Source organism: Hesperophylax consimilis, chromosome 21, assembly GCF_061612785.1.
Source record: "Hesperophylax consimilis isolate HC1 chromosome 21, BYU_Hcon_1.0, whole genome shotgun sequence".
In the NCBI taxonomy this organism is placed as follows: Eukaryota; Metazoa; Arthropoda; class Insecta; order Trichoptera; family Limnephilidae; genus Hesperophylax; species Hesperophylax consimilis.
Window position 1 is genome coordinate 26,945,689 of NC_142856.1, and position 12,602 is coordinate 26,958,290.

The 12,602-nt window shown below is 34.7% G+C and overlaps 1 protein-coding gene across 1 annotated transcript; it reads left to right on the plus strand.

The window, feature by feature from the left end:
• The first annotated feature begins 9,372 nt into the window (after positions 1-9,372).
• Positions 9,373-10,206, plus strand: LOC149413815 (uncharacterized). Its single transcript, XM_089644472.1, has one exon. The coding sequence runs from the start codon at positions 9,373-9,375 to the stop codon at positions 10,204-10,206; it is 834 nt and encodes a 277-aa protein (XP_089500598.1).
• The last annotated feature ends 2,396 nt before the right edge of the window (positions 10,207-12,602 follow it).

The window sequence follows — 12,602 nt, forward strand, 5'->3', positions numbered from 1 at the left end:
GACGTTTGTTATATGGGAGTCGTAAGCAGCTGTACCATTATTTGTAGCCGGTATTAGTTGGTGTTGGTCGGTGTTAGTCATGTTGTTTATGAGCATTTTGTTATTAGTTATAATAACTAATAGTTATTAGGATTGCCGTAAAATGGGGAAGTGTGATACACGCAAACAGGTGAACTGTAAGGTGAAAGATGTTTCAAGGGCATCGATAATAAATGGCATGGTACTTGTTTGAAACAATGCTTTGTTTGCTTATATCAGATTACTTGTTCCATGTTGAAAGGAGCACTTAATTGTCCGTGACTAGTGAAAGAAAATTAAAGAAACAAAAAATAACAAAAAAACTTTTTTTTTCACTTTACAATCACCATCCGTCACAAATACTTATAGTTATTTGAGATCATCAGCAAAAAGCAGGCAAGTGGCTTATTTGATGCATCTTGAATGTCATCAATTTAAATTATAAATACTAGAGGCAGAGCGCAGTGGCGGCTCGTGACTTTCGGGTGTGCTAGAGCGCTAATATAACAAAACTGGCATTATTGATGTTGTAGCTGAAAATGTTTTTTTTTTCGAAAATAAGATTTTTTGTGTGATGATTTTCAGGATATTTCGGATTTCCTGAAAATATTCAAAGAAAAAATTGAATTTTCGAAAAACATAATACAAAAATCGTTTTCAGCTACAACACCATCAATAATGCCATTTCTCATACTACTTTTACATTCAAATGTCACGAGCCGCCACTGGGCAAAAGGGTATTATCCTTGTTAATGATTAATATTTTTTTGATTTTATGAACCTTACAAATACGACTCCGTAACATAATAATATATAAGCAAATAAATAAACAGTATAAATTCATCGATAATAATATGATAGCGCCTGAAATTAAATTACCTGTCGTCATAAAAAGCCATGAAAAGTATTCAAAGCAGTCAACGTACCTCACCTTTCTTGGGATTATTATTTTTCCAAAAGCCACCGTGTTTCAGATTGCAGGGGTCCATTCGCCACCCCCTGTCTGCTGGTGCCAGATAGGGGTCGCTAACTGTTTTCAGGGCTTAGGGTGATTTGGGAGAGAAGTCGTTTCGTGGGGTCCGTTAGCTCAACTAACCCGGTCGAACAAGGGAACTTCTTGACTTCTTCAGAAATAAAAATAATGGACTTGAAATAAGTATTCATTTATTGAACGCGTTCACTAATTTTTATACTTTAAATACATAATAACTTTATTTTAGTGGTTATTTCCTTAAAAGGACTTTTCAAACAGCAACCCCAAAGATGAGATATACCCTGTGAGAAATTATTTTTTTCAGGACCTCATGTGTGGCGTTAATGTTAAAAAGAAATATTGTTTTAGTTCTTTGAAAACTTTCTTCTACCGGTTCTAGTGAGTATCAAAATAGAACTGAAGTGACACAACTGAGAATACAATGATAAATAATAAAAATACAATAGAAATTCTCAGGTGGTAGTAAAATAACAGACTAGGTAGATTTAACAAATATCCACAAAACAAAAATATTTATTACAAAGGTGATGAAGTTTCAGTTAAGGTATTCAAATTTTTAAAAATAATTACGTTGCTATAATGTTTGCACATGTCTATCGTCTGAAACATTTGATGAATGCGATTAGTTAATATTTTATCGCCAGAATGATCTTGTTCGCAAATTTTTAAATAACAAAGAAGTTACTGGCGGCTGTGTTTAGGTGTTAAATTAAGAGTAATTAAATTAATACCGACGTGCGACGGTACTATCTGTTTCACGGTATTAATAAAAGCTCATATTAACTTTGAAGCCACAAGTACAGTAAGGTAACAAGCGCTTTTATAATTTTTTTTCTTATTTAACTGCAATACTGTCAAAAGTGCAAACATGTGTTCACAATCTTTACTTAGTGCTTTCACACAAACGTTGTATTATATTCTGTAATATCCTTTAATTACGACTAAATAATCAGATTCCTTTGTGATCGGAATCGTGGCAGTCTTCAATGATATTAATATAAGTAGGTACAATAGATTACAAGTTGTTTTATTTGCGATAAGAATTACAATAGTACTGCGCCTTTTATGAGATTTTGCACAAAAAACAGCACCATACAAATCATCCAAATATTATTATTAAAGACTTGTTGAAGTTGAAGTTATTCTGAGAACTGCCGCTCGGTGGGCAGCGGATCGTAGCTACGATCGGCTAGGTCCGGAAATGGTCGGAACCATTCGGATTTCGCTACTCTTTGCGTAAATATATTATACAACTATATTTAAAATTCTCTTTCGTTCAAATAATATACCCAAGAACTATGTTATGGAACAAACAAAAATATCTACTTTACCTACTGATGAACTTAATTTTCAGAAATATAATTAATCCTCTCGGCAATTAAACACCACTATCAACACGACACCGCATTAAAAATAATATTTTATTAAAATGAATCAAGAAGATCTCAGAATTATCATTTTTCGCCATAATATGATGGTTGTCATGATATTTTTCGGTTTTTAATAATATTTCTAAATTAAAATACTTAGTTGAAAATACGCAATGATTTTGATAAAATCCAAGATCGAAAATACATAATTTCACAATTCTACAGGAAAATCAGATCTACGTCAATATTAACATAATCCGGCCTGAAAGTCTTTCTTCGAAAAAGATTAATTGTTTTAATTGTTACTGACGTTCATGTAACTTCTTCATCTTCCTGTTGTTTTTCTCAAAGCGAATGTTGAACCTAATCTAACCTAACCTAACCTAACCTATCCTACTTAACCCAGTTAATAAAGTTTTTGTTTCATCACTTTCCATGACTTTATATAACATTTAAAAGATGTGATGAATTATCATTTTGATGATTTATCCGGTCACCGTTGAATACCAAGTTGGTTCAAAAAAGTCTTACTGCAACGTAATATTTTTTTTGTTAAATTAAATAACTGCTGTGTGAAGGATTTGGTGGAAGATGCTGTGTGGAAGGATTTTTAAGGAGAGGAAGGAGAGAAAAAGATCTGGGAAGGAAAATGGTATGAGGGGTGGGTAGGAATCTGGGGGTCAGTGTGTCGAGGAGTGACGGATGCTTGGATTCATCCCTCAAGGCGAAAGAGACCTGATGGAGAGGTAAAAAGACCTCCCTCAACCAGTTTCTCCAAATTCGGCACACCAAACAGTAGGTAGGTCAAAAAGTTTTAAGTCACCAAACTTAGTAAACCACTTGGGGTGACCTAATTAATGCAGAGGTGTTGGTTATCCAATAAATGGTTCTCGGGGCGACGGTATTCCCCAGTTCATAATTATTCATCGAGTGTTATCATGTTTAGTAAACAATATTATAACAAAAAAAATTGAAAGCGTTATTTTTCAATTAATTAATTTTGAAAATGCGGCATATTTTATTAATTTTTTTAATTAATTAGAATTTCACAAATCGCTTTTAGTTGATACTTTAAAATTGATATTTATAATTAGATAATTTAACCATAAATCATTAATCTGTTTGTCGGAAATAACAAAACTCAACAACTCTAGGTTCTGGAATAATATGTAACGTGGTCTTTTCGATTCATGGTTCAGAAATTCTAGGTTAAGCCAACTATTTTTATTTTTATTGTAGAAAGCAATCACTTTGTGGTTTGACATATTTAATAAAATAAAATACTTTTTTGTTTTAAAACCACGATATTTATTAATTTAAGAACCGACCGGTTTCGCTTTACTTAAGCATCATCAGGGTACAAATTAATACAAATTAATACAGTATTAATTTGTACCCTGATGATGCTTAAGTAAAGCGAAACCGGTCGGTTCTTAAATTAATAAATATCGTGGTTTTTAAAAAAAAAAGTATTTTATTTTATTTTTATTTTTGTTATTTGTTTTTGGGGTGTTGTGTCGTGTTGCGCCAACTCCTTCTTTAGCCAACGTTTCATAACAACATTTTTTTAACACGGCATAACACCCAAAAAACAAATAGCAAAAATACTTTTTGCCGTGAAAATCTTAAATCATATTCAACTATTTTTAGCTCACAACGTTTATAAAATTTTACTTTAACTGTCGAAAAGTAAAAACAACTATTATAATATTTTTTTGCTAATTATTTTTAAACAATGAGGCAGAAGTAAAATTACAAAAAAAAAGTATAAATAAATTACTAAATTTGTAATAGGTATTTGTAATATGTAATAAGTATTTGTAATATTATTTATATTGACCAAAACACCACGAACTTAGGGTAGTGTGTATTGATGCAAATGTGTACACCTTCCATAGTGAAGTCATTGCAGAACGAAAAACCACATTTTGTCTTTTTTGCCTGCTTATTGTCTTTAGCTAGAAATCGACAACAAGCTCTAAAACATTCAAAAAAAATTACAGTGTGTTTTTATAATTGTACATTGTAACATTGGATTTTTAAAATATAACCAGATTTTACTTTTCGTTTTAGTTTGAAACGTGTTGTATGCAAACAATACATCTGTGTTGGTAGGTACCCACCGCGCTAGTCTCAACTCTGGTTAGTATACCTTTACGGAGAAAACTTACTAATAAAAAATATTGGTAATTTATTAAAAATCTGGAAAAATTATTTGTATTTCTGTTAAAAACGGGACTGCAGACCTTTAACGAATTAATTGGCTGATTTCTGAACAAACTATCAGTAAAACACTAACACTAGTGGATGTCGGAACATGTGAAATTTTATAATTTTCTCATTTCGTCATTATATTTATCAGGATAAGCGCAGCTTCATGAACAGGTATTCCAATATATTCTGAATGTACTAATATTTTATTAGGAAATGGCCTGCCATCACGTTTGTAACGGGGTTTAAAAAAAATAGCAATACTCATTTTTCTCCGTGTACTGATTAAAAGAAAGTTTCGAAGTCAAACAAAAAATTACATTTCCTTCTGATGTCGGCAGCCTCAATCAAGTATATTTATTTCGTAATTCAAAATTCAGACGCTAAGATAAAGGAGAACGTTAAATCAATTAACAAGTGTGGTATGACTGTTATCAGTTAACGTAAATGCTCGCCGGCGGGCAAAGTTTTATCTCTGTTTTAAATATTATCAAAATATCTACGTCTGGGCGGTCCTTGTGGATTAATTAATCATTATAGTTACTGCAACAATAACAGTCCCGCTTTGTTTAGCCAAGAGATAGTTTGGCGGCATTTATTTTTACTTGCGAGATATTTTCAATTTGTAAGAATATTTCGGGCGACTAATTATTGCTTATAATCATTTTTTATCCTTTGTGCTATCCATAAAAAACCTTGTCTTATAATCATTAGTTTATCATTATTAAAAAAAAATAATAAGGGTTTAATGTTGTTCTTCCTGTACCTCCCCACCCAATCCAACCGTAGGTTATGATTGAGTTACACAGCCCGTAGTGTATGTTTTTTAAGTCTTGTTTTTTTAAATTTTCACTCAATGAAATAAATATACAACTTCTGTTGTAAATTTTCTAAAACAAGATGTTAACCATCTAGTGAAGTGTATACCTTTAAATTTGCCTAAAAGAGAATGACCTAACAACTAATACGATGATTCCAAGACGTTCTGGCAGGTTGGTTGGAAGAAATTTTTTGGAAGCGCAAAAAAGTAGAAAATATTCCAGTGGAAAAGTTAATTCGAATAAAGGGAAGGCGAAACCTTACAAAGTACTTCGCTTTGTAAAAGGAATAGTAATGAGAAAGGTTGAATTGGATTGTGATTACCCTAAAGTAGAGAGCACAAGTACCATAAAAGGAACACGTGATACTAAGTTTTATTGGTCTGTACAAAATCGCTTTATTTTTAGGATTATTCAATAAAGTGCCTCTTGTTAAAATTTGTTGCCTTTTGCAACATTACTACAAAACAAAACGCTTGGCGGTTAGGCAACCTCCGTGACAAGGTGAATAATAACATTGTTAGCAAAAAAAATTGCCTGACTATCAAAAAGTTTACTAAGTGAATAGTCCGGTTAATGCCGTGATACGGGGCGACTTGAATCGAGGGGTGACTTTGATCATCTTAGAAAACTGAATAATTCTCGCTACCAGTCAGAAATTTCTGGCTTCTTTTAAACTATTTTTTTCGTGCAACGCGGAGAGTAACATTTGAACATACTGTCGGTTGAATTGTGATTTCATAAATTCCTCAACGATTTTAACAGTTTTGTGTTTTAAATTGTAAAATAATAATAATAATTTTGGACAATTTTTATAGCGCCGCTTTTGTAAGTAATCACCCCAGGGGCGCTTTACAGTTGATGCAGGTATTACAAAAAATATAAATATTACCAAAATAAAACGAAGTTAAGTAAAGTAAAATGAAGAACAGGAACAGGTGACATGAAGATAGAAGATGGAGACTCTGCAGCAAAAATCTTAGGTGGTGAAGAAACTGGACCAGCTGCTGCAGCGAGAGACACTACCGCGTCCACCAACAGTGCCAGCACGAGGTTCGTCATCCATCCACGTATGTGTCTGCTGCTAATAATTGTGCAGCACTTGGCAGCACCGCTGTGACGTTCGACGAAGATAGAAGATGGAGACTCTCCAGCAAGAATCCTAGGTGGTGAAGAAACTGGACCAGATGCTGCAACGAGAGAGACTACCGCGTCCACCAACAGTGTCCGCACGAGGTTGTTTATCCATCCAGGTATGTGTCTGCTGCTAATAATTGTGCAGCACTTGGCAGCACAGCTGCGACGTTCGACGAAGATAGAAGATGGAGACTCTGCAGCAAGAATCCTAGGTGATGAAGAAACTGGACCAGCTGCTGCAGCGAGAGAGACTACCGCGTCCACCAACAGTGTTCGCACGAGGTTGTTTATCCATCCAGGTATGTGTCTGCTGCTAATAATTGTGCAGCACTTGGCAGCACCGCTGTGACGTTCGACGAAGATAGAATATGGAGACTCTGCAGCAAGAATCCTAGGTGATGAAGAAACTGGACCAGCTGCTGCAGCGAGAGAGACTACCGCGTCCACCAACAGTGTCCGCACGAGGTTGTTTATCCATCCAGGTATATGTCTGCTGCTAATAATTGTGCAGCACTTGGCAGCACAGCTGTGACGTTCGACGAATATATAAGATGGAGACTCTGCAGCAAGAATCCTAGGTGATGAAGAAACTGGACCAGCTGCTGCAGCGAGAGAGTCCACTGCGTCCACCAACAGTGCCAGCACGAGGTTCGTCATCCGTCCAGGTATGTGTCTGCTGCTAATAAAGCGCTGACACAATATCCTCACATAGAACAAACTCAGATTGAGTGTGCTGAAGTAGATACTTTTGTCGATAATTTATATGGATTCAGAAAAAAAACTGCCATTGTTAAATAACATGTTGCACTGATTTTATTATGTATTACTTTACTTGCGTCTCTTACTTTTCTGTAATATTTGCATTTCATGTTTATTTTTTTATTTAAATTTTTATTTGTTTTATATTTTACTCTTTATTTAGGTATATGAGAATTAATGTGTCTTTATATTTGTATATTAACTGAGTTTTTATAACTGGATTGTTCTCACGTAAGTGAGATCGTCTGTAAAAACCTAGTATGAATAAATAAATAGATAACAGTCTTGGCATGTATAATTTTTTTTTGGGATTGGCTTCACTATATGAAAAAGTATGTTTTGAAAAAGTATCACCATGATTTAATTTTTTCGACTGCCCAAACTCATAAGTATATATTTAAAAAAAAAAGTATTTCGATAGTTTAAACATGTGTAATAAAAATACGACAGAATTTTTTTCGTCACAATTTTTTTTTTTAAATTTTTTTTTTTTTTTTTAAATTTTTTTTATTTAGTATTAAATTTACAATTACATGTTATTAAATTACATTAAGTTTATTTTCTTTTTATTACAGTACATCGTGATACACCTTTTTTTAGAGCAAATGCTCGTGTTAAAAAGGCGGAGAATTGCGTGTAAATAGTAATTTAACATATTTTTTCAGAGAGTGTAAAGATAATGAAAAGAATTTTTATTTTTTAATATAAGAAAATAAAAATTTTATATGTAACAAAATTTTATCAAATAGAAAAGACAAAAGGATGTAGAAGAAGGAAAGAGATAAGAATAAGAAATAAGAGAAAAGGATTTCAATATAATAGTAATTGAGAGATTAAATTGTATTTTTAAGTATAAACGATTTTAATATGCTATTGATATAGTGTTTTTTTTGAGCTTTTGAATTTTTTATAATTCGTTTTTAATCTTAAGTTAAGAGGTAATTGGTTAAACCATTTGACACCAAAATATTTATAAAATTGTTGGGCTGTGGTGGTGTTACAGCGCGGGATAGTTATAGAGCCAAGAATACTTTGTCTATTGCTGTTCGAAAAAGTTATTAAGTTGTCAATGTTGAAACAATCTTTATGTATTTGAAAAAGAGTTATTTTTTTATAAATAACATGAAGTGAAGGGACTTTAAATTCTTGAAATAATCTAATTGTGGGGTAATCATACGGTTTTTTCAAAATTATTTTTACTAATATTCTTTGGATTATTTCTAAAGGTAAGAGAGAAGTTTTGAATGCTCCACCCCAACCAACAATTCCGTATTGTAATACTGATTGAATTAGTGAAAAATAGATGGTTCTTAATAATTTAAAATTTAGTATGTTTCGTATTCTAAGAAAAATGTACAATAATTTTCTTAACCTTTCTACTATTGCATTGATTTGTAATTTCCACTTTATGTTACTATCTATAATTACACCTAGATATTTTACATTAGTTTTAACAGTAAGTAACAGTTTTCCAACAGAACGCACGTCAAAAAACTGCTCTTCAAAAATCACCCGAATTCAGATTCCACAATACATAATAATTAATCAATTTATCGGTAAATGATTTCCTGCAGAACAGTAAAGCGAACAAGCTACGTTAGCTAAGTCTAAACGGTCGCACTTATTCTTATTTGAAGTGATTAGTTCAAGTTCTGTGAAGTGACAGTTTAGTGTTGTCGCCGAAATAAACATTCACTTAACAAAAATAAAAACATACCTGTGCTAAGTCGATTAATATACAAATATTTCACGGTACATCACAGGCGGAGTTTGGCCCAGTGGTTAGAGCGCCCGCTAAATCCGCACCGAGATTGGAAGAACATCAGTTCGAATCCCACACAGATTCCAAAAATTAACTTTTTTTTTTCTCTACGCCATTCTAAATAATCCTAGTGCTAACGCTATTATTACTAAAATATTTCACCCCAATACAAATTGAGCTCGCCATTTCTTTGTTGAGTTTCAGAGAACCTCAGTTCGAATCCTACTGGCATTAAAAAAATATTTTTATTTTTTATTTTTTTATTTGCACATTTTGGCTTTAGAAAAACATTAACTAACCAAAATGTCTAAATCTCGCAGCAAGGTTTGCAGTTTGAAGAAAACACCATCATCACCTCTATTGACTGAATCTGGCCCCATGGACTCACCGTCGGCAACGCACCAGTCAATAATAAACATTGACACAGACTCCCTTATCAACTTCTTTGAGTCGAAACTCGAAACGATGCGTACTGAAAGTAAACTCGCAGTTGAGGCCATTCATCAAAAATTGGACGCGCTGTCAAATGAGTGGAAGGACCAGTACACCAAAATTATGGGATGTGTAACTGTTCTCCAGGAAGAAAATGCCAGCCTAAGACAGGAAATGGAATCAATCAGAGACGCTCAGGATGAAATGGAGCAGCGTAGCAGAGTGTGTAACCTAGACATTCACGGCATTCCCGAGGCAAAAGGTGAAAATCTTTTAACATTACTGGAGAGAATGGGGTCCATTATTAACGTCCCGCTTCCAAGTGGCGCTGTGGTGGCGGTGCACCGCGTCGCTCGCGGTCACTCGTCGCCTTCCAACCGTCCACGCAACATAGTCGTCCAGCTTACGACAAAGCGTCTCCGTGATGACGTCATCGCTGCGGTAAGGACTCGCCGCGGCCTCACAACAGACCTACTAGGACTTGGCGCTCCCACCACTAACTTTTATGTTAACGAGCACCTGACAATAAAAAATAAAATACTTTTTGGAAAAACACGTGCCGCCGGAAAAGAAAATGGCTACAAATACGTATGGGTGCGGAATGGCAGTATCCTGGCAAAAAGGAATGATCTCTCTCGAGTGATCACCATTCGTCGTGAGGGAGACCTTAACAGAATTAGGACTCATGATCAACAGAATATGTGACTTCTACAACACACTCGTTACTGCTGCTATCGATGCCAACTCTCTCTCACTATCCTGTACCCTTGTTCACTCGTTTGTTTCATAGAAATTTACTTAATATTTTTGTTTACAGCGCAATACCTCCATTATTATATAGCACTATCATGTCTCTTTTATATTCATTCACATTTTACAATTTTAACATATTTTACACTAAGTAATCTTTGTTTCATAAATAATTTTGATGTTTCATATGTCCTACTCAATGTACCGCTCTCGCGAATGTGGAATAAGTCGAAGGGCACACTTACAATAATAAAATGACCTCATCATTTTTATCTGTTTATTACCAGAACTGCGGTGGTATTAAGACCAAAACTCAGGAGCTACTTATTAACATTTCATCGAATAACTATGATATTATAGTTCTAGTTGAAACGTGGCTAGTAGCAAGTGTTAATACGGCCGAATTCATAGATTCACGGTACACGGTGTTCCGACGAGATAGGGACCGTATACTTACTGGTAAGATGGACGGAGGCGGTGTGCTAGTAGCAGTGCGCAAGGAGCTCTCAGCTTCCCGTCTCGATGACTGGGAAAAAAATCAAATTGAACAAATCTTCGTTTCTATTCCGGTAAGGTCTCTCAATCTCATCATATGTGCTGTATACATACCTCCTGTCTCGCCAACAACGTTTTATGATATTTTCTCCAAAAACCTAGAATCCGTTTTTTCATCAGAACCAAATAATATGTTTTGTGTTCTTGGAGATCTGAATCTACCTACTCTAACATGGTCATTTTCTGAAGGCTACAATCATGGTCTTGCCTCCTCGAACACGGCTACATCGCATACTTTGCTTCAAACAATGGCATTGATGAGCTTACGACAATATAATAGTATACCAAACCACAACGATAAATTCTTAGATCTTATATTTTATAGTTGCGAAACAAAAGTTACACATAGCGACGACCCTCTCCTTTCAGAGGATAGACACCATCCAGCCCTGAAATTCGAAATATCCTCCGCGGTTCAATCAAAAATTAAAAACAACAAAGAGCGTAGGCGAAATTTCAGGAAAGCTGATTACACGCAAATTAATAATGACATTGACTGTATTGATTGGAAGTCTGAAATCGCAAATTTATCAGCAGAAGAAGCAGTAGACCAATTCTATGTAATAATAAACAATGTAATTGATAAGTTTATTCCATTACTGGCACGACGAAATGAAAAATTTCCCATATGGTTTACCCCCGAACTTATTAGGCTATCACGGAAAAAGGACAAAGTCTGGCTCAAATGGAAGACATACAAAGGTCTTTCTGACTATCGTGAATTTTCCTTCTTACGTGCAACATACAAGAAGTTATCTAATGAATCTCGAAAGATATTTTTCGACAACGTCGAAAGTTCATTGCAAAACAATATCAAAAGTTTTTGGTCATACATATCCTCATTAAAGTCGTCCGACGGATATCCTGCTGCTATGTCCTTTGACGGACGTGAATCTAATAATGCCCAGGAAATCTGTAATATGTTCTCTGAATTCTTCAAGTCAACATTTGAACCCTCCTCCGTCAATGACACAATAGACATTGATCAACTTGAATCAGTTCACGACTCAGGACTTGCACATATTCACACGATTAAACTAACGAAACAAGAAGTGAAATCAAGTTTAAAGTCGCTAGACATAAACAAAGGTGCGGGTCACGATGGAATTCCGGCGTTTTTCCTTAGATCTGCTGCGTCGTCACTGTGTGTGCCGCTTACCATAATATTCAATAAATGTCTGAGTGATGGGGTTTTCCCTGGCAGGTGGAAGCTGGCCTACATCATACCGGTCCAAAAAGGTGATTCGCGTCAACGAGTGGAAAACTACAGGCCAATATCCATTCTCTCAGCGATCCCTAAACTGTTGGAAAGACTTGTCCATACTAATATATATCCTCAGCTTGCTGCCAAAATTACAGACCAACAACACGGGTTTGTCAAAGGCAAATCTACCGTGAGTAATCTACTTATTTACTCTAATTTTTTGTTTACTAGCATGGATCGAGGCCATCAGGTAGATGCAATTTACTGCGATTTCAAAAAGGCTTTTGACAAGGTTGATCACCTTATTCTTATCAAAAAAATTATGTATAACGGAATTAGGGGAAACTTATTACGTTGGTTCATCTCATATTTAACAAAAAGACAGCAAGCTGTATCGTTACGAGGACATACCTCCGTATGGGAACCAGTTACTTCTGGCGTACCACAGGGATCAATCCTAGGACCGCTTTTATTTATACTTTTTATTAATACAGTTTCTGAATGTTTCATGCATTGTTTATTTCTCTTGTACGCCGATGACATAAAAATATTTGCTATTGTTAGAAATTTAAATGATTGTCTGCTCATCCAA